General features: G+C 40.6%; 2 protein-coding genes across 23 annotated transcripts in view; both read right to left on the bottom strand.

The window, feature by feature from the left end:
• MND1 (meiotic nuclear divisions 1) overlaps positions 1–1943 on the bottom strand; it is a 78618-nt gene extending 76675 nt beyond the window's left edge. For 2 of the 5 annotated variants that reach the window (XM_075066339.1, XM_075066337.1), the window contains exon 1: positions 1731–1943. In XM_075066339.1, the coding sequence (XP_074922440.1) occupies positions 1731–1733 (3 nt within the window). In that variant the 5' untranslated portion in view covers positions 1734–1943. Of the gene's footprint in view, positions 1–1309; positions 1368–1730 lie in introns of those variants that run through there. The other 3 variants (XM_032774669.2, XM_032774670.2, XM_075066338.1) reach the window with 2 other exon arrangements.
• Positions 1944–5399: 3456 nt separating this feature from the next.
• TRIM2 (tripartite motif containing 2) overlaps positions 5400–23096 on the bottom strand; it is a 111102-nt gene continuing 93405 nt past the window's right edge. For 14 of the 18 annotated variants that reach the window (XM_032774654.2, XM_032774650.2, XM_032774646.2 and 11 more), the window contains 4 exons: positions 19198–19378; positions 16476–16546; positions 11598–11738; positions 5400–9625 (listed from right to left, as the gene is read on the bottom strand). In XM_032774654.2, coding sequence (XP_032630545.1) covers positions 9473–9625; positions 11598–11738; positions 16476–16546; positions 19198–19378 — 546 coding nt within the window. In that variant the 3' untranslated portion in view covers positions 5400–9472. The remainder of the gene's footprint in view (positions 9626–11597; positions 11739–16475; positions 16547–19197; positions 19379–23096) is intronic. The other 4 variants (XM_032774657.2, XM_075066333.1, XM_075066334.1 and 1 more) reach the window with 1 other exon arrangement.

Here is a 23096-nt window from a genome sequence, read left to right as displayed (position 1 = left end):
CCTGCCGCAGGCATGCCTGCGGTAGCTCCGCCGGAGCCGCGAGACCCGCGCGGGGGGCGGCGAAATGTCCCGGCGCCTAGGGCGTCAGAAATCCTAGCGCCAGCCCTGCCTCTTGGAACAGATCCTGTGCTCCATTTTTCAAATATTTTTCTTTTCATCATGCTGCGTCAAACAATTAGCAGGGGAAACTGATTGAATATATAGGGACACACTGGAACTGATTATATACAAAGTGCTGTATAATACAGAAAAGTAAAACTGAAAAGTATTTTCTTCTCCAGTCTCTTTCAATTATATTAATTACTAGGATATAAAATATTTCTAAACAGAAATGTGACTTTTTAAATTGATAGCATCCCTTTAAAGCCCATAAGAAAAAAGTGGTAGCTCATCACTTGCATCAGATTATGTACTGGAAAATATTCTGCATAATCTTCATAAACGCTCATAGTGGGAAAGTGAATTTGGTGAGTTCCTAGAAAAGGTAGGTAGCATATGACTCTGGCAGAGGAGGATCAGGCCTTGCCTCAGCTACCCATATCATATCAAAGCTTCAGCAGAGTGAAAGTGATGGAATTCTTGTCAGTTTCACAGCTTTTTCACTTTCAAACAGGTAATATGCAAAAGCAACAAATGTTTGAATTTATCATCTGGACAAGGGCGAGACTGCTTTGGATTTTTTTTAAATTATATTGTACAAAATCTTAATTTTGGAAGTTACTTTATTCAGCATTCACTTATGCATCAAGCTAAAACAATATGATTCATTGTAATAAAAGTTTATTTGACTAAAGCCTTTGTTAAATTGTGTATATTTTTTACATAAACTCCTCCCATCTGATTTATTCATCTCTGCCACATACTTATATTGGTGATATCACAACTAATTATTATGAAAGAAGCTGGAACTGCCATACATAAGGAATTGCCATACTGACTAAATCAGTCCATTTACTCCAGTATCCTGTCTTTGGCAGGACAGGGCACCAAATACAGACACAAAAAAACCCAGTAATGGACAATCATGAGATAATCTGCTCATTGTGGATGTTTCTTCCTAACCTCTGGAAAGTGGTGGCTATTTCATGCCCTACATAACATAACCAGGGTGGGGATACTCCTTATGCCAATAAATGTGGAGCCCCTTTTTTTTCCCCCCATCTTGTTAAGCTGTGGGCCTCAATGAGATCTTGCGGTAGTGAGTTCCGCAAGTTAATTACATCCCATGAAATCCCATTAAAAGTCCGCATTTTCTCCTCCAATACGAAGCCTGGTGTTTAGAATTGGGTTACACTAAACTTGTAACGACTTGGTTGTTGTCCGACTGCGCCCCGCCGACATAAGACGACTAAAGAAGCCGATCTGGGGCCCCTAAGAGTGAGCGTGGGGGCTGCATGCTCCGCTCGCGGACCGCACACGCCGGGCCAGGGCCGTGGCGCTGCGGCCCGGGTCTGACTCCGGGGGAGACCGTTTCTAGCATAGCTCAACACAGACAAAGCGGCTCCGGGCGCACCCCGTCTGTCCAGTGCATGGGGCGGCCAGGCGGCCACGGGCTCCCCAATCATCCCCTCGGCGCACCCAGGCCATAACCCGAGCAGCGCCTCGGGCAGCCTCAGTCCCCGCCCACCCGCGCTAGCGGCTGAGCGCGGTTCCCGCAGGGACGCCCCAGCAGCCGCCCGCTGAGGGTCCGCGGCTCCCGGGCGGAAGGAGCCGGACCGAACGCCGCTTACCATGTCGCCTCCTTCCCGCTGGAGCTGGGAGTCAGGCCCGGGGGGCGGCGGCGCTGAGGGCCGGGCCAGGCGCCGAAATTTGATTTCCGCGCCGCCGCCGGGAGGCAAAGGGCAGCGGGAAACTAAGGTGGGGGTGGCTCTGCTTCCGCGGCTCACAGCGCCGCCTGCCGCCTCCAGAGGGGGAGCGGGTACAGACCAGACCTTTTAGCCTTTGCTCCCTCTGCGTCTTCCTGCCTCGTTTAACCTCCCCCCTCCTCCTCCTCTTCTCTCCCTCCTGGCCCCTGGGTGCAGCCCCACAATCAGGTTTTTACACACTCCAATTCAAAACGTACATCACGTGAAAATTGCCAGAATTAATTTCCCTGACTCATCTGGGGCTGCTTGTTCTCCGTATAGGTCTCCAAAAATTACACGCACCTCCCTCAGGGTGCCTCTGATTTTCATAGCTAAGCATAGGAAAGTGCCTACCGTAAAAATTAAAGCTAATTTTGAAATTATCTAATACCCACATTAAGGAAAGAGTGCCTATACATCTGGGTATAATACTTCAAGGATCCAAAAGTACAAAGTTAGGTTTTAAAGTCATAAAATACATGTGGAACATAATCTGGCATATCCCAAATTAAGGTTAATAATTTAACAATACAATTAAAATATTAGCATCCAAATATTCAGATATGTCACTCATAAAAATTTATACTCAGAGTAGTAGTTTGTGGAAAGCTGAGTTCTTTAATTAGCCACACAGTAGAAAGTGACCAACCAAGCTTCCACATATTGCCTGATTACATGTAGTGGTTCTGGCCTGCAGGGTGTCCAGAACGTTAGCCTTTCAGATATCCAGAGTAGCACCCCTATTATAGCTACAAGAAAAAGCCATGGGAGCTTTAAACTACTGTACCAAACTTTGGTTTTATCTCATTTAACACAGTGGTTCTCAAGCTTTCCAGTCCACTGTACCCTTTTGAGGAGTCTGATTTGCCTTGTGTACCCCAATTTTCACCTCACATGACCTGACTGAGCAGCCCTTTCTTTGTAATTACTCCTTGCAGCTGCTGAGAGCTGCTATTATGTCAGGCACAGGAACTGAGAGCAGGGAGATTGTCTTTCCTACGCTCTCAGCCTCTTCCTGCTGGTGCCCAGCCAGCATAGAGGAGAATAGCATGACTTGGATGCAGAGGATGTGTAAAGTCAGGCTTTGGGGCAGGGATAGGGGACTGTGGGGCAGAGAAAGATTGCACAGATACATGCTAGGGCCCAGAAGCAGAAAAGGATAGGGATGGGGAAAGAAGGATATGTAACGACTAGAGTACACTTCCCTCCAGCACCAGAAATTCTCTCTCTGCTGTCAGAGGATAGCTGGGAAACCCACCAGCAAAAGTATGTCTTATATTTCTCGGTAGTGGTTGGTCCATACATTACCCTATTTACTCCATTAGCTCAACCGATGTGGATATAAATGCACCAAACTTGCTGATGATCCACACTGGGGGAATAATATACATGACAATTCATTTTATCAGTACTAAAAAAAAACAACACACACACATCTAGAAGCTTACATACAAAAGCCACATTAAAGGGTTGCAAAGTCAAACACTCAAAAGTTAGGAAATACCAGAATTAAAGTTGCATTATGATTCAGATATGCACTAGGGTATGTGTTATGATAGAGTCTTTAATTACATGATCACATACAGCACTGTCCATTCTGTGCCCTGAACGAGGAAGGTGTCATGTGGAAAAGAGTACAGTATGTAATCATGTAGTTAAATATCATGGTGCATGGTCACAGGAGAGTAGAGTTAAGTTTGCACAGGCAACCTTGATTGGAAGTTTCTTGAGACAGGTACCATCTTTTTGTATATTCCCTCTCATGGTGGAGTCCTGCTCCATGAGCAGGGTTCCTATGTGCTATTGTAATACAAATAATAAATAATCTTAATTCTGGCAGTTCTTGTCTTTTAAGTGCTTTGCTTCGCAACTTTGTTACAAGCAGTTTTTGTATGTGGAAGATTTTTTTCATAAAGTATTTGGTAAAAGTTCCCCTAAAGGAGAAATTTTGGATACAGAATAAACCAATAGTTACACAATTTAAAAGTATTCAGTTTAGTGGAGTAAGGGCATTTGGTCTTTGTGGAAAGACTAATAAGCGTATTAGAAAAAATTGCCCATGTTTGCAGAGGACTAACTAAGGTGGAACAGTTAATATAAAATAATGTACTAGTACTAAACACCTTATTATAATGAATAGCAAAGTAAGGTGCTGAAGGACACGGACATCGTCATTTAGGCAAATATTTTCATTAAGCACTTTTCTGTTATTTAGAAATGCTAGTGCAAAAATTAAGAATGTTTTGAATAGCTCTCTGGTTTCTTTGAACAGATTTCTTGACTAAATTCTTCCCTCCCACCTCCAAAAGTTGTGTGTTCTCTCCTCTTTTCCTTTTCATGTTCTCTCTCCTCCTCCTCCTCCTCCACGGGAGTAGCAAGTGCTCAGCATCTCTGAAATTCCGACCAATACTGGCAGCCAAACAGAACGGATTGTGTACTGCCAAAACTTCAAAACAGATAGAGTGCTCTGGCAAGTTCAGCGCTGCACTGTTCTTCATAGCCATATATATATCTATTAATGTGAGACTTGATTAACAAGAACAAAGCCTTACAGATCCATTACACTAGTAAATTTTGTGTTAGGAAGAAAAACTGAAGGCCCTGAAATATGTTGTCTGATACATTCTGAGGTGTGCAGTAAAGAAAGGGAAAATGATGCCTGCTTAGTGCAGGCCAAAGACAAGAGAAACTGGGTGACTGCTTCTGTCCTTTGAGGTGCTCTGCACTTTTGAGTGTCCTATCAACACACTAGACCTGACTCCCCATGAGACTGTGCAACCCAGCTGTCTCCAAGTCATCCCTGCTGCACCAAAAGAACCTATGCTATTTGTTAAGTGGGTTGTTGGGCCAAACTGACTTTTCACAGGATCCAGCTTTCGGTGATTTCACCAGAGACTAAGAAGGAATCCCAAGTATTATCCAAAGAGAAAGGTAACATAGGCCAATAAGATGTAGGCATTGTGAGGGAGTCTGATTGAACTGGTCCATTATGCCAACTCTGTGCCTTTCTAATACTGTTATTTTTCTAAAATGTTGGCTGCAGTAGACAAAGTCAGTGTTAACAGAGCATACAGAACAAGTGGCAGTATGGATCTTAAAAGACTATAGCATAGCTGAATAGGTACCACATTTAATGACTTAAAGGAAGAAGGCCTACAGTTCTTAATCATATTCCTGCTAATCAATAAAAACCACTCAAGAACAGAGGACAAGAAAAAAAAATCCTCTTCTTCCTCTGTGTATATGTGATAAGGACCAAAACACATATGAAACAGTTTTCCTGCTATGGGGGGGAGGGATAGCTCAGTGGTTTGAGCATTGGCCTGCTAAACCCAGGATTGCGAGTTCAGTCCTTGAGGGGGCCATTTAGGGAAGTGGGGATTGGTCCTGCTTTGAGCAGGGGGTTGGACTAGATGATCTCCCGAGGTCCCTTCCAACCCTAATGTTCTGTGGCAAGAGGTTCTCCTTTTAAAACAATTGCCCCTTTCTCAGTACAGTGTGGATATCTGAGAACAAGGAATATAATACACTGACAAATAAGTCCAACTCTGAAAATAAACAGAGGAAGCAAGCTTTATTTTTATTATTTGAAATTTTTGCGTGTGGTAAGATACAACATTTGATTGATTTTTCCTAGGTTTCCAAGATGGATTAAATTTTATAAGTTTTTATTGTAGGCTAAAGCATCAAAAATACCACGGCACACATGAAGCTAGAACTACACACATACAAACGCTTTTTGACGCACATCTTTCATCCTCGACCTTAAGCAAACAGTTTGTATTTTGTCCTGGAGGAGGATGGGAGGAGAGTAGAGAACAACAAATGGCTAGAATATTTCAATATCAGTTTGAGAATACAAGACTTTATATGTTCTATACACAAAACATATGAAACTGATTTACAAAAATGGAATGTACAAAACTTAAAATGTATATTCACTTCTAGGGCTGGAAAGGTATAATGTATTCAGTGATATGGATTTCTAGCACAGGGATGTTGCTGTACGCTATGCAAAATATGGAACAATCCCATGTCATAAAGCAAAAGCATCAGGGTTAAGGCTGTGTTGCTCACAAACATTAACTGAAGTGCTGTACATTCATCAGAAACAACAACCAATTTAGGATCATCCTACTCTAAGTACAAATATCTTTCATACAATCTCCACAAACAGACCAAATAATCACCGCTCAAAATTCATCTTCAAGAAAGTTCTGAATGTATATCATGACTTCATAACTTGTTGTCATCCATAAACAAAAATAATTTCCTTATAACATAAAACTTACTGGGCACTTATAGTTTTCATTATGGCAACACTAGATCCTTATAGTTATAAAAAAATATTAACACAATTATAAAGTTGAAAGCCCTGTAACTTTTACAGAACATACCAGCATTTACTAATTAACAAGTCTCCAAACACCATTAGACAATGTTTGCCTCAAACCATCTTCATTTTCCTTTTCAGTTACATTGCTGAAACTTAATCAATGTAAAAAAATGCATTAGTGTTTGTTCAGGATTTAACTGAACAGATAATTTTTGAAATGGAAGAAAAGTAATAAATATATAGTCCACTAGTTTGTCCTAAAATACTGCAGATAACATAATTCCCAGAAAAACATCTGACATTACTTTCATAGTTTAAACAGAACTCATACCTCCACCACTCCTCTGCTGTGTTGCCAATCTCCTAGCATTCCACTGAAATCAGTGGAACTGTTAGGGTGTACATAGCAGTACAGGAGGCGTGTTCTACCTGGAGCCTTTGATAGATGCTAATAGCTCAGTAGACCTGATAGTGCAATTCTAGCAGTTACTTAATTGGAAGAGAAAAGAATCTGTCACCATAAAATATTACTAAATTTCTACCATGATTGCTGTCTTTAGGGTCTTTTATCCAAGTGGTTTAGCTGACCAGGTTTCAAACGCACACTGTAAAAACAACACGTTTCTCAGTCTTCTTGTTCTGAGAAGATAAGGTTGTCAGCGTAAAGGCACTGCATGATATCTATCACTGAATTTAAAACTGCAATTGGGAAGTACTTGCTGTGTAAGCTGAATTCAGATTAGGGGCAGTTGTCAGCACTGGTCAGTATCAGTGGGTGCTGCATTGATCACAGGTTCTGAAAACTCAACACAAAAAATGAACAAGGATCTAGAAGGAGAAGGCCACATCCCTTTAATGTGTTAGTAAATGCATTATGTAAGAGTTCCAGATTTCATCAAGATATGACAGATTGACATAGATTAATTAAAGCCTTATTTATTAATATCAGATCAAAGGAACGATCTTATTTTCTGAAAATCTTTAGAGGAACAATGTACATATATGAAATGGTATCTTGAGTATGTGTTTTATAGAACTTTTTCAACAGACCGTTTAGGGACTGATCCCTGTGGGCCTCAGAATTTCTGTGTCAAAGGAGGATTTGGCCTGTACTAATTCCCTTCCCCACTTTCCCTTCTTTCCATGAAAACTCTTCCATTTATCTTAAGCTTAGTCAAAATATTTTTTACAAAAATCTAAATTTTGGGTCAAATTAATACCGTCCTTTAAAAACAATCTACAGCAATAGATTATTTAAAATTTTATTCAAGGCCTTAACATAGAAAATAGGTGGAACTTTTTTCTTGGTTAATAAATACAGTTGAAATGTTACATAAAGAATATTCTTTTTCCTTAGTATGTCAATAGTTTTCCAAGTGCTCCAATGACAGAGTGATTGTGTGTCAGAGTGTTGGCTAGAAGGATCCTTCTAGAAGGATCTACAAGTTTAAGAGGATAATTCATAGTGAAATAATGGATGGAACTCTAGCCTTCTTGCAGAATTTTAGGACAAACTAAGTTCAAACACAAAATACCTTGCCCTCTTGATAATACTTGCTTGGTTTTTAAAAATTTAGAAAATGTTATTACCAATTTTCAAGGTCTGCTTCTTTATGGAAAATTGATGTTATGCACATTTCTCAAGAAAGCTTGAAACAGATTTAACTTGTTAGAAACAAAATACTACAAGTAATTTAACAAAAATCAACTTCAATTTTGCCGACATACTTAAGATGGTCCCCCATCTACTTTCCTCTTTTAAAAAAATAAAAAATTCCTAAATAAAGAAAAGGTACTACTCCAAGATTATTTCAGCCATTGGCACCATACTGACCACAGCCTCTCTGCACAGGGTTGAGAGAGGGCATGACCCTGTATTCCTGAACAGTATCAACACATCTTTTGAGACTCAACTTTACAATTCTTTATAAAATTAGTGCTTCTTAAAATGGGCAGGTTCACATAATACACAGGAAAATACAAAATTTGGCTTTATTTTAAGTAAGTCATATGACTAAGCATTTTAAATTAAATTGGAGTTTCAGAAATATAGTAGAGATTGGGGGGGGGGACTCCTTTTTAGAGTGATGCCATCCTCAAATGGCTTGCTGAAATTACTGACACTTACTTTCTTTATTCCTGTGTCAAACAAACATACACAATGGGACAAATCCTGCGGTCCTTATTTTGTCTTCAGAAAAACATCTCATTGATTAAGGACTTCAGAAATTGGTTCAATTCACTCTTATTTGTAATGTACTTTTCTTGAGTTAAATAGCTTTGATAACCCTTGGCTGTCACCATACAACATTTGTTAACCACAGTTCCTTTGGTTGTACAATGTGGGTCCTCCAAAGGAGTACCTGTGTGGCTTTCTGTCCTGTGTGATATGTTGATGAATATATGGAGTTGCCTTTAGAAAGTATGCCAAAGAACATGTATGGAAGAATTGCATACATGAGGATATGACACTATAATGACCCTCATTCTAATGACTGTTTGGTGTTAATGGATCTGTCATTCTACAGAAAGTCAGCAGTAACTAAGTATCATTACAGTGCACTTTTTCCAAAGCTGTAGAAATTTTAGGTCTCTAGAAAGAGCTTACAACACACTGAGCAGTAGGAGGGGTTGGAGACAAGCACATGAAACAATCCTTCATTAATCTCACAAAGAGTAAGAAATTTGCGTTGATTGGTATAATACTAAAAGTTGAGCTGTGTTAGATCTGGCAAACTGAGCTGGAAGGATTTTGCATGACTTAACCTTATATCTTTACTAAAAGAGCCTATTTGTTATAGTTACTAAGACTGAAGAATGTTACATGTGCAATACCTACCATGATAATGAAATCTTAAAGACTTCCAGTCTTCAATGTTGGGTTAAATAACGCATAACAATGACACTTTTCAAATTTGGAAGCTCTGAATGGGAGCTACCCTTCACAGGTTAAATAAACCCCTTCAAATAGTTTAGATATTTTCATTTTATTTTATTTGCAAAATTAGTCAACTACTTAAAATTCTGTTCCACAAGCTGCAGTTCACGTTTAATATTTCGTTGTCCTAATGAATTCAGCAAAGGAGGGTTTTGTTTATTAACCCGTACAATAAATTCAATGAGGAACATAAGAAGTGCAAGTCCTATGTAAACAAGGTAAGTTTGGAAATAAACATGAAAAGTCCACTGGAGACTCCTTCAGCATTAAAAAATAATTAAAGTACACATCCCCCACAGAGAGATCGATTAAACCAGTCGTTTGTTAAGGGCCAGGCAGCTCCAGAGCCCACTGTTACTGTAAGTATCGATAGACCTTGAAGCAGTGATTTCCAGAGTCTGCAACTACAACATGGCCATCTGAAGTTAGCGCCAGACCTTGGGGACCATAAAGTGGGTCAGCAGATGTGTTAATGTAGGATAAAAAAGATCCACTTCCATCAAAAACCTTTAAGGAGAGAAAACACATAAGTAATGTTATCTGTATTAATAAGGATAAAAATAATAGCGCAAATTATACTCTCAGCTGGACAAGTGTAGATCTGTAATATTTCCACAGATTTCAGGAACTCTGGATTTCTACCAGTGTAAACGGGAACAGAACTTGACTTCCTATTCTCAAATATAAAAATTCACATTCAAAAATATTTATTTTTACTTATAATAAATTAGAAAGCCTATCTTTGGCTGCAGGTGCCTTTGCCAAAAAACAAACATATAATCAAATTAAAAATAAAACCAGCAGCTGTTCCTCATTCCAAAAATAACTATCCCCGATAAATCAAACCACCACTACCCACCTCCCTCCCCTAAAAGTATCAGCCTTCATCACGCTTCTATCAAATCCTAGTAGATAGGTCCTCAGGGTGCAGCAAAAGCAGGGAATAGATTACAAAGTTGAGGGCCTTTCACAGAGAATTTCCTGCCAGTATCTTTCTTTTTTTATAATCACACGAACTCCAGTTGAAGCATCTCTGCTGATACATATATTTAGTTGCTTATTAGATATTCTTTGGCAAGGGAGAGCATAAATGAGAAAGGACTGTGATTCATACTTGAAACAGAGCAGTGCAACTTTCATCACAAATGCAGAATATTTTCTCAACAGGTAAAAAAAATATATAACGATAAAAAGCTACTGGAGATTTGTCTCAGTGCCTGAATAGAATATTTTTTTTTTCTGTTATTTAAGTATGTCCCCTACCATCAGTTACAGGGGCTATCCTTTATTAGTACCTGTACAGTACTGTATAAACTCCCTTTGGGCAGTAGTTGTATATCATTTCTCATCTGACTTCAACTGATTTGTATAGTCCAGTGCATCATGGAGTATCTCAGCCCTAGTATTAAAGGACCAGTATACACCAGTGGTGGCAGAAGCAGAGTAGGGTTTTCAGTCTGCTGTTGCAGAAAGTAGGAGCAACCAATCTACTCATCTCCGAGGAGGCAGATTAGGAGGAGCAGGCTCTCAAGTCGCTAACTGAAGAGTCAGGATGGAGGAAATGGGTCTGCCAGAAATCCACGAGAAAGCCTAGGTGGGGACAGACTAGAAGGTTACTGTGCCTTTCTCTCAGAAGACAAGTTAAAAATAAAATGAGAGGCCCAGGCTATGAGGAAAAAAAGAATCTTAGGGAACATAGGCCAGTCCTATTGGAGGAAAAGGAATGTCTCTGGCCACTCACATCTTCACCCTGTAGCCCCTTCAAGGCCCCAAAAGGCACCATCTCATTCTTTTTGTCCTCCCCATGGAGGCTAGCTGAGGATTTCTACTCCTTCCTTCACTGCTTTGATCAGGAAGAGAGTAGAATCCCTGCTTCGGCAGATGGCTGAAAGGTTGTCAGCTAGGCCCTGCAGGCAGAACTAGAAGTGCTTCTTGGCAAAAATAAATATCTGGCAGCCCAGTATTTCTTATGAGATATTAAAAAGTTATTTGGCTGCCCAAATAGAACCAATACCTGCGCCATTCAGCAATTTCATTGTTCAGTTTTCCCTACCCTGAATATTGCAATATGTCTGTGTCCCAGTTCTGAGGTACATAACATATGAAGATTAGTGTGAAATATCAAAGGGATAGGGTTGGTATTCATTCGAGAGAGCCATAAATCTTCAGACTGCTGTCAGTAGTGTGGCCTATATAAAATACACTGGAGTTGTTGTGGTAAAGACTCTTATTCTCTAAAGTGGACAAAAGAGCACCATCAGCCTTGTTAGCAGTCATAGCAAAGATTCTAAGGACTGAAAGAGCATGGAGTTTGTCTATCCTACCACTCCTAAAAGCGCTCCTGCAGGTCAGCATTGAGGCATAATAAAACTTGTACCTGTTTTGTGAGAAACAGAGGGCTTCATTGTTCAGGACTATCAATCCAGTACCTTCCAGAAGAGCTCTAATAACTTTAAAAAATATATAACATTTTGTCTACCTGTATTCGACTGTTTCCCCAATCTGCTACAATAATATTTCCATTAGAATCCACAGCTACTCCTGTTGGAGCATTAAACTGTCCATTGCCTTCTCCATTAGATCCAAACTTCAACATGAATTCTCCTTCCTGGTTATATACCTATATAAAGTTAAAAAAAAAAAAAAAAAAAAAAAGGCATTAGGTCAAATATTACTTAAACTCTAGCTAACCTGAGCAGTTTTGGTTGTCCAGTTCACTGCCACTGGAATGACCTGAGAACAACTTTGTAAGTAAAGTACAAGACTGGGTATTAACTAGCACACAAGAATCTCTACCCCACTTGATAAGCCTGTCTTTTAGGTACTCCCTGATAATTCTGTAGGTAATTATGTTTCTCATTTTATTTTCTAGGGAAGTTTTGCCCTCATTTAGAAGCATTATATTTACCTTACCAAAAGGCATTAGAGTACATGCCATATGGTCAGAGTAATGCTTATATGTATCTATAATTTGTAAATAGCCAGAGTTTTTTTTATTACATCTACATTTCATTGTGTTCAGATGGTTAAATCGTTAACATTTCATTTTTCGGGTTTAGAGAAGAAGGGAAATAGCCAAGAATGAAGTTATTGTTGTAATCACTGCCAATACCCAAACTGGCCTACACCCTGAATAACCAGTTTATTAAAAATAATTACCCCTCCCCCCAGAATCAAATATGAGCCAAAACCTTTCTAAAAACCACACATTTTCTGATCTTTAAAGACAGGACCCACCTTCACTCTCTTCTCTCTCCAATATGGAAATACATGGGAGAAGAGAGATTCTGCCCTTCTGCCTCACACCAATCCTGTGATCTGCTGATATACCTCCTCTTCTCACTTTAAGTCTGATCTACGAGTGTACAGGAGAAGGGCACATGGATCCTACACTAGGAGCTAGTGAGTGCAAACAAACGAGCAGTGGGATGAAGCAGGGACATAGCTGGTATGGATGTTCTGCATGGCCTTCAGTCAGAGTTGGCTAGCCATGGGGAACAAAACATGCTGCACCCTCTGTATGGGTAGCACAGCAATTGTTCACTGTGAAGATGTGCATACTGTTTCTTTAAATCTATGGCTTCTTCCAACTGCCTGGGTCTCTGGTTGGGACTATAAATTTCCAGCATGATCCTAGACAAACCAGGACAGTTGCAAACTATGAAAAATGATCCCTCTTCAGTCTCACTCAACCCAAAATGATGTCTCCTCATCACATCAAGATTAGTGATAGAACCTTTCTAGGTCTCTATTTCATAGGTGGGGAAATCCCAATAACCTATGTGAGGGAAGAAGAGGAAAGCAGACCAGCTAAATGTAGAAAAGAAACAATCCCGTCGGCAAATGAAGTGCCTAGCTAATAAATAAATAAATAAAACTAGTCAGAAAAGATGACAGAGAGGAATGGAAGAAAAAGGTTGGACAAGAGACTTCTCTCATTAGACAGGTGGCAAAAGAAAACACCTGGAGAGGTGGAAGAAGAAAAGAGAAAACAATTCATGGGGGATGGAGATGAATTAGTATGCAAGGCTGGCTCCTGAGATGATTAAAAAAAAAAAAAAAAAAGTGGAGGGAGGAAGGGAGAGCGAGAAATCAATTGATGGCAAGAGAAAAAAAAGAGAAAAAAAGAGGCAGGTGTGTTTATTTCTGGTGAAGAACCAGACATCATTGAGAGGAAGTAGCCATGGTCAAACGGGGTGCTATGCAGGAAAGAAGAAAGAAAAACAGAGATCCATGGGGGGATATGAGGGACAATTATTGTCAAGGGATGATTTTTCACTTAAGCTGTGGCGGGGAGGACGCTAGTGGAGGGTTTTTGGTGAATTTTAGGGATTTGCTCTCTGCTTTTCTCTCATCTTTTAAGAAGAAAACTTAAATAATCACCAGAATGCACAGAACTTTCCAATATGTTGACAATTATATACACAAAAAAAGAATAAAAGGGTCAATGTTTTAATACCATCAAGATAGAACAAACAATATCGTTATGCACTGAATTATATCAGGGCCCAAAGGAACTCTTTAATCTAACAAGGAAGACAGTAAAGTGTGCATTTTAAATTCATATTTAATCAATTAGATGACATATTTCTTACTTCTCTTTTACTAGCTTTTGTGTCTGGTAAGCTGCCACTAGTTTCTGAAGCTCTCTGCAGTCACCCCTATTACTGCAGTAAGCCCTGCTGGTGAAGATATAATTTATCAAATCAGAGCCCTCCTGCTGCTGTACCATGTAACTAATCTGCTTTTTGGTTCCTGACGTGCTCTTGCTTTTTCTGTTGTAATCCAAACCACATGAGTTGGTATTGCCTCTCCAATTCCAAAAAAACCCCACCCCACAAACATATGAAAGGTCACAATTCAAAAGCTAGAGGTTTAGTACCAGGTTAAAGATAGTAAATTACAGTAGCTTTTATTATTCATGTGACAATAATCAGTAACATTTTTGAAGTACAATGTTAAAATTTGTGGCTCTACAATGTGAATATTGATCAAGACAACTAAATCTTGATATTCAGCAGAACAAGAAGTTAATGGATGAAATCCCAGCTGCATTAAAAGTCAGTATCAAAACTTCCAGTGACTTCACTGGAGTCTGGATTTCATCCAAATATATTTAATTTCATACCTCTGAGAACTTCTTGAAGCATAGCAGCATTCTTTTTGGGTGTGTGGGAGTGGTGGAGTGTGTTTGATTTATGTTTTTTTGCGGGAGAGAAGACAAAAAACTAGCATTCCAAACTGGAGAGGAAGCTTGAAGTCCAGAAAAAAAAAAAATTATGCAGGTGAGTAATAGCTTCTTCCAAACTCAGTGGTCTCCCACCAGCATACACCATCTCCGATACGCTATCTGAATGGTAACCATCATTCCTGCCCTATATATTACTAACCTGAGGCAACAGAAATGTAATGACTTGTCATAGGACTTTTCAACCAGTCATGAACCAGGACTCTTCTTAGGGCTGCAGTAGATATCACCAACCCAGTGACCAATCCTGCTCAATGCAGGAATTACTGAGTGAAATTCTATGGCTTGTGTTATGCAGGGGCATAATACAATATGGTCACAAATGGTCCCTCTGGTTTTAAAACCTATGTATCTATGACAAAGGAGATATACATTTAACATGTGGCCTCCTTTTACTATTCTTTGTTATACTAGTTTTAATCTAGAAGTGAGGGAAACATGTATTAAGAATACCTCAAGGAAGGGGGGCAGGGTGGGAAGTCTTTCACAAAATAATTTCTTATATATTGTATTCTGTTTGTTTGACAGGGGGGTAAAATAACAAAACACATTTGATAGATATAAAAAAAAATCAGAGTTACAACTTGCATTTAAATGTTATTTCATTAGGGAAAAAAATCAAAAATTACCCTAGTCCAAGGAATCAACTATCTACAAGAAATTATTTGTTAAATCTCTGGATTCCCAATCCTTAATGAAGCCCTTCTTTCTTATCCAACGTTGTGAATTAGACCTTGGAACAACAACTTCATTGTATTATAATAGGGCCTAATTTTTATTTTAGTTTAGGAGTGTTATAAACAGATAGTAGGAGTTAATAGAACAGAAGTACTTTATATCTCTTGACTGTAAAGGGTTAACAAGATCAGTGAGCCTGGCTGTCACCTGACCAGAGGACCAATCAGGGGACAGGATACTTTCAAATCTTGAGGGAGGGAAGTCTTTGTGTGTGCTGTTAGAATTTGGTTGTTGTTCTCTCTGGGTTCTGAGAGTGACCAGATGTGCAACCAGGTTTCTCTCCAATCTCTCCGATACAGCCTCTTATAAGTTCAGAATAGTGAGTACTAGGTAGTTAAGGCGAGTTAGACTTACATTTGTTTTCTTTATTTGCAAATGTGCATTTGGCTGGAAGGAGTTCAAATTTGTATTTTGCTGAAAGGATTTTAATTTGTACTTGTATACTTAGTCTGGGAGGACGTATATTTCCGTGTCTGAGGCAGGCTGAATAACCTGTTATCTAATCCATTCTCTTGAATTACAAAACACACTTTTTACATTAGATTTTTCTCTTTAGACATTAAACCTTTTTGTTTAAAAATGAATGATGTTGTTTTATTTTGGTTATGGGTTGGTTTTTTGTTTTTTTTTTTTTCTGTTTTTTGTGTGGTGTTTTTTTCTGTTGTCTGGTAGAGGTGGAATTTGGTTTGTAGTGGGCTATGGGGGTTTTTTGTGGTTTGTGTTGCTGGGGGGGTGGCGGTGGGAGGTGGTTGCTGCGGGTTGAGCCGTTGGGGCGCGGGTGTATGACTGTGGGGTCTGTGGCCAGGCGGGTCGTAGTGTGGGGGCGTCATCAGGGTTTGGGTGGTTTGGGGATGTTGGGTTGTCATGTGTTGGCGAGTTGTTGAATTGGTAGGGAGAAAGGAGAGAAGGAGGAGAGAAAGGCTAATTTCTCTCTGTGTTAGGATTACTGTCTCTCTCAGGGAGAGTCTGGGAGGGGAGAGAGAAGGAGGGGGAAGGTGCATTTTCCTCCTCTGTTTAAGATTCAAGGAGTTTGAATCACAGTGATCTTCCAGGGTACCCAGGGAGGGAAGCCTGGGAGAGGCAACAGTGGGGAAAGGGTTTACTTTCCTTTGTTAAGATCCAGAGGATCTGGGTCTTGGGGTTTCCCCGGGCAAGGTTTTGGGGGGACCAGAGTGTACCAGGCACTGGAATTCCTGGTTGGTGGCAGCGCTACAGGTTCTAAGCTGGTAATTAAGCTTAGAGGAATTCATGCTGGTATCCCATCTCTTGGACGCTAAGGTTCAGAGTGGGGAATGATACCATGACAAGGAGAGAAGATGTTAAAAGCTAATAAGAACTGCCAGAATAGCAAATGGCATTAATTGACAGTACCTTGACAGAATGGTTGTGGAAATCTGTAACAATGATTTCATTGTTGCTGTTTACAGCTGCAAAATGAGGACCTGAAATACAGAAGAGGGAAAATAAATAAAACAGTAAACTTCAAAAGTAAGGATTTTTACTTAATGGTTTAAGTTATGACAAAAATCCACTGCACTCTTTAAAAAATTAAGGTTGGCTTCTGAGCAATCACTAGTCAAGTGGGAGGGAACAACAATTTAGAATCTTTTTATTTTCCAAGTAAGATAGAACATTATTTTTAAATTGGCATATGCTCTGTCCTCCATCCACTCATCTTTTATAGTTATCTATCAGTAATGCCTAATGTCCTCCCAGTTACACAATGATTATTATATGGGGTTATAAATCATTAACGAGCACTGGTACTTAAGGACACTAATGTTCAGGGATAGAGCAAGGTACAGAATGCAGCAAGGTTTCTGAAATATTCACGCACATTTTTAAATGAAATCACCCATATACTTTGTGTTCACTCTTCAAACACATTTGAGTCATCAAAATTTAGATGAAACACAAAACTGATGTTATAAGTAAAGCAAATTCACTTAAATATATGAATATTATCAGAAAAAAATACATTTTTCACCCAGCTCCATAAATCAAAATTGCACATGCAAGTTTTGGTTGAAACCAATTTGTTAAATCCAACACACAAATATTTGGGCTAGAAGATCCCACTGCCATGCTACTTAAATAATTACAACAAGTCAACACAATACAAAGTTCCAGTTTTGTGATCAATTCATAAAGTAAATGTGAAAATATACACAATGCGTAAATTCAAATAAAGACTGAATTCAAGTAACTTGTGATCTGCTATGGATATTCCACCAGCGGAAAGAGAATGTTAATTGATCAAATAAATTGTTAGAGATTACTTGTTCAGGAATTCATACCACACGTTTTAAAAAGAAAGGAAAACAGCATATCCAGAAAATTTTGGTAACAATTAATATTTAGTAGAGATAGAGCCAAAACTCCAGTGAATAATATGCAGTTATAAGTGTACCATAAAGCATTATTAGAATAGGGAATCTAATAAAGCCAAAACACATTCAGCTACCTACTCTACTAGAAAGGCAACTTTTGACAAGATTATAACAGCGTACAATTTAAGACAGTATTCCTCCCATTCTGCACACTTATTGAGCTCCAGTCTAACACTAGGAACTGTGACAGAGTCTGCTTACCCTGCACTAGCCCAGACAGGGTTAAGCCCATGGTATTGACAGCGGAAGTAACGCCTCCCTGGCAAAACTGGGCATGCTTCAAGTGCTCTAGTAGTAATGGGAGGGAGACCAGCTCATTCTGGGCTGGAGGCTGCAGGGGAAGGACCTGCCTGGGAAGCTCCTATGGAGGGCCAGCCACAGCCTCTGACTGCACCAGGAAAAGAAGCTGTCTATGGCCCACCTGCACCCCAGCAACTGGAGGAAATCCTGAAGATGACTGGCCCTGCTGAACACAGAGGACCTGACATCTCATGGGAAACCCCAAACACAGACTCTGATAGGAAGTGACCCAGGAAGTGACGGAGCGGTAACTCCCACCCGGGGAAACTCAGTGTGTTTTGGTAGGACCCCCTACTGAGTCAGTGGCAAGCCGCTACACCACTGTTAGGGCCCTGGGTTGGGGCCTGGTGGAGTCAGGTGGGCCCAAACCCCCCTACTAGGGCTGCCCCACCCCATAAGGAGCATCCCAACACTTTGTAGACTCTGGCCGCTAGGCCGCACTGCCCTGCACTGAAAGGCTGCTTCATAGACTGACAGATAAGCCATGCGGCCCTTACCCTAGGGGCATGGATCGTCACATGGACATTATCCAAAGTGACCAAACACCTGCAAAATGATCTAGACAAGTCACTTGGAGTCGCAAAGTTAGGTATGCACAAAAGTGCATGCCTAATTTTCACAATTATATGTGCGAACTGGATAATGGCATGTGCAAATGGCCAATTAGACATGTAACTAGCATTTTTCCTAAAGTAGACATTTCCTCTCACATGATTAAGGGCAAATTTAGGCATGGACAAAGTCTCTATGCCTGTTTTCAAAGTGTCAAGAAGGGGAAAAAATTATTTACTCATTTATGTACATAGCATTAGTTAATAGTTGCATGGTTCTTTGACGATTGTAAAGTGCTGTATAAGCATTAATTATCAGCAGCTGAGTGCAGACATTACAAGGCATTCATCAAATGCCTATTATGATCTATCTTCCCTAGGCCATTAGCCTGAAACATAGCCAGGCAAAGGGAGGTAGCTAATAAGAACTGGTTACAATTATTGGCGAAGAACAAATTTTTTAATCTTCCTGACTGATTAAACTAACTGCAGAATAGTATGTTAAAATGTGAACCCAAGAAGGTGTAATAGTAATATTTCAGAGCTGTCTTTCAAAGATGGATTTACCTTTTGAAAAAGATTTAAGATGACCGAAGTTCCTAGAATGTAGCACCAATTAAGAAAATTAGCACGATGAATTTCTGAACAACTTCCAGGTTTAAGAAAAGAGTCTCAAAGACCCTTCCTTTTCCTGGTGCAACTGCTGAAAGCTGAAGATCATACTTTGGCTTTTCTTCCCATCCATTTTTTAAAATGGCAAGGAAAAATAATTCAGATCTAGCGTCTTCAACATGCTCAAACATCATGCAAAATGTGAGCAGAAGAAGCAAGAAAAGGGGATTTACATATTACCGTCAAGTGTACCTGCAAACTGTTTGTCCCCATTTCCTCGGCTACCAAACCTAGTTACTATTTTTCCATTTGGCTGGAAGATAAATACACAACATGCTTTGTTGTCCACAACAATGATGTGCCCATTACGATCCACGGAAACACCTTTTGGTCCCATAAGTTTTCCAGATCCAATTTTTGCCTGCAAGAGAAAAGAAGGAAAAATGATTGAATTTGTGAGATACACATAGAATATCAGGCATCTAGTCCAACCCCCTGCTCAAAGCAGGACCAATCCCCAGACAGGTTTTTGCCCCAGATCCCTAAATGGCCCCCTCAAGGATTGAACTCAACCCTGGGTTTAGCGGGCGGCCAATGCTCAAACCACTGAGCCATCCCTCCCAACATAAGCAAGTACAATTCAGGGATCTACTGTAATATATAATCTTTTTATAAACAGTGTGCCAAGTGAAACTTAATCCTCTAAAATTTACCAGACAGTTTAAATGCAGCCAGAAGATTTATTACAAACATTTTCATTACTTTTTTTCATTTTAAGAAGAAAAGTTGCTGAAATATAGGTCCTTTCTAGGATGGAAATCTATCAGCATTGAAGGCATAAGTAGGCAAACTTAACCTTGCATATACTAAATTCTTTGCACGCTGTGCCGCGTCAGCAAGTGTAGAAGCCAAGCACATATGAAGCCAAACACCTAGCTCGATATCAAGTGCAAATACAGTAGAATCACAGAGTTACAGACACCTCGGGAATGGAGATTATCCGTAACATTGAAATGCTCGTACCTCTGAACAAAGCACAGTTTGGGCTCCAGATCGGCCAGCTCATACTCCAGGCCAGGATTCAACAGAAGCTGAGCTCCCTACTCAGAGGAGGGTGGGGGTAAAAGCAGCAAGGCCCCTGGGGTGAACGCTGCACAGAATGCAGTGCTGCTCTTGCTCTGCTGGCTCCAGCTGCCTTGGGCTGGCAACCCCTGCGTCTTGCTGTAAGTGGCTGCCCAGGGACAGGTGTCGGTACAGACAGTGCAGATGTGCCCACCTTTAAGATGCAATCAAGGCACAGTATAGTATTTGCCTTTTTGAGGGGGCGGGGAGAGGGGTCTCTGCTGCTGCCTGATTGGTTACTTCTGGTTTCACATGGTGTCCGGTTGACTGGTCAGTCTGTGACTATGGTATTCATATCTTTGAGATTCTACTGTATGTCAAATTTTATGTTGTCAATGAAACTGGAGTATCTGGGAGGAAAAATTGTGAGCCAGACTGTTGCCAACCCTTGTTCAGATGAAGGGGTGGGAGGAAGGTACAAAGGACCTCTACCTTTTGGGCACCTGCTCCAAGTCCAGTTACCTGAAAGGAGTAGAGAAGGGCAGGGCCAGGACCTGATCCCCAGGCCATCAGAGCTGGCTGGGGATATGGAGTGCGAAAAATCATGCTGCAGCCTCTCCTAGTGCCTGTTAGCACAGCAAAGGAATTCTGATGGACCCAAGCCCAATCTAGCTTCAAATATACTGTACTGGGCCCCTGACACTATCCTGCTCACAGCTTAGAAATGTGGGGTTACATTTGAAGTGTGCAAAAGAGACAGGGATCTTGATGGGAAAATTACAAATAAGTCACTGAAACACTGAATTACATACACAATCTGTTCCTGTCATACGTGCAGTGAACAATATTTCAAACACAGTAAATATGTCTTGTGACAAAACAGTTACCAAGAGAACTAAAAGCTGCAAGGCAAATAATATTGCGACACTGGAAGGATGTTTCCACTCCTGTGCAGACAATATAGGTCAACACTCTCAGGTTGCAGGTGATGAAAAAGTAGCATAGAGTGCTCAAAATAAAAAGAAATAATGTGATCAAGGCACTGGAATAGGGTTAAAGAATATATTTTTATTTTGTGTGTTATAAAGGGGAGACTGACAGGAGATAGCAGGTTAGATTCTTTTTTATCCTTCTTCCTCTTCCCCTTCTTCCTCCTGTCCTCTCCTGCTTTCCATGCTGCACTCCACACCAGCCAATGGAGGGGAACACCTCTCTTCTAACTCTGGTTTGTAGCTGCTTTCTGCACTGATCCTGCCATCTCCAGACTTGGAGAGCTGCAGAAATACTTTAGACTCCACCTATATGGTTAGGGCCACTATAGATGTCCTCTGAGAGCAGAGACACCCCAGTTAGAAGGACAAACATGTGATAGATGTTAACTACACTGCTTACTTCTGGAAGGTGCCCAGCTACTACAGTAATGAGTACCATATGCAAGCCTATACAGAATAGAATATAAACTGTAACCATAGAGACATAGTATGGTCCCCCCCCCTCCCTCAAGTCACACGGCAACAGACTCAGAGTTATGGCAGTGACACAGGATAACATGTTAATCATGTCTTCTTGGCCGCAGGGCCTGCAAACAATAGCCAGGGAACAGCAACCACATTCAGAACCCCTCCCGCCTGCTAGGGAGCAAGTGGCAGAGAGCTGTCAGAGGAGGGCACCCAGCTAGGGGCCAGCACCCCATCCATACCCCCTTACCAGTTCAGAAAAAGCTGCAGTCAGGCCCAGAGGATCCAGCAACCTAACCACAGTGTTTCACCCAGTCCAGGACAAGGAAAAACTTGGCCAGCACCTCAAGAGTCATGCAGGAGCACAGCAACTCCCATGTTTCTAAAGCTTGGTCCATGCTTTCTCCTTGTCAGGCAGAAATTCTGATAATTAGGACATCTGCTATCATTTTTATAAATAAGGCAATGTGTATTAATCAAAGATGCAAATTTGAGCATTGACTCATTTGCATAAAATCTCAAGATTTTGGAACCTTCAACTATTGCTGGTCAAAATTCTGTTTCACAGAGGATTTTGATTTCTCCACACAGCTCTACCATGTTAAGGTTGACAGGTATGGAATGAGACAGACATACAACCTGCAAATATTGGAGTAAACAGTGCTTCTGTAGCATAATCCGCACAGGCCTCTTCCTTAGATCCCACAGGAGCAGCTGGGGATCTGTGGGTCTGGGAGCAGCCGTACCAGGATGGTAGGAGGTAGAGGCAGGGAGAAGGTGCTTTATATAGTATGTTTCCCTCAACTACCAGAAGACTTAGAAGCAGACATCCTTATGGTAGTTTGAGGGGAAGTAAAGACTACATTAACAAGCCCATTTGCGTATACATGTGGCATTGCTAGGGCACAGATGCAGAAGAAGAGGGGCAGTCTCTTACGAACCATCCTGAATGGTAGTGAGTGAAGTGGAAGATGCTGAAGCTACCCTATACTCTGAGATAATGGAACCTACATTTCCCCAGGGAGCCTCAACCTCTACGTGATTGCCTGAACCTCTCTCTCTTGAAGGGAGCATATGGAGAAAACTTCATAAGGTGAACCCTGCAGCATCCCTCCATACTTTTTTCATTTCTAGTGGGTTTTCTCACCACACAAGGAACACATGGCCTTGTATTTGTATGCTGTTAAAATTTTTTCTTAGATCATTCCACTGTAAATTTCTATTAGAAAAAAAGACCAATGATATTGCACTGAAAATAATTTCAATGAACATTTTTAAAAATAAGTTTGTTTTGGCAATAGGAGGAAAAAAGTGAACATAGTCATAGCCTACCTGTGAAACGTATTAGGGCTTGCAGAGTGACAAACAAGCAAAGGCATCCACTAAACATAAACAAGTAGATCTATTTCCTTTTCTGAATTGATTAAATCTTGCTTTTTTTTATTTGCTATAAGATTGTCTGTTTCTGCCCCATCCCCACTCTCAGGGCCAGCTCTACAGTTTTCGCCGCCCCAAGCAGCACACCGAATTGCCGCAGTGGAAGATGGGGGCAGTACGTGTGCCTTTAGGGTAGCAGGCGCATTTCCACAGTGGCGGCAATTTGGCAGCAGCAGCTTCTAT

This window comes from Chelonoidis abingdonii, chromosome 5 (genome assembly GCF_003597395.2).
Source record: "Chelonoidis abingdonii isolate Lonesome George chromosome 5, CheloAbing_2.0, whole genome shotgun sequence".
Classification (NCBI taxonomy): Eukaryota; Metazoa; Chordata; order Testudines; family Testudinidae; genus Chelonoidis; species Chelonoidis abingdonii.
The sequence above is the reverse complement of the archived record's forward strand: the minus strand, read 5'-3'. Positions and strand labels throughout refer to the sequence as shown.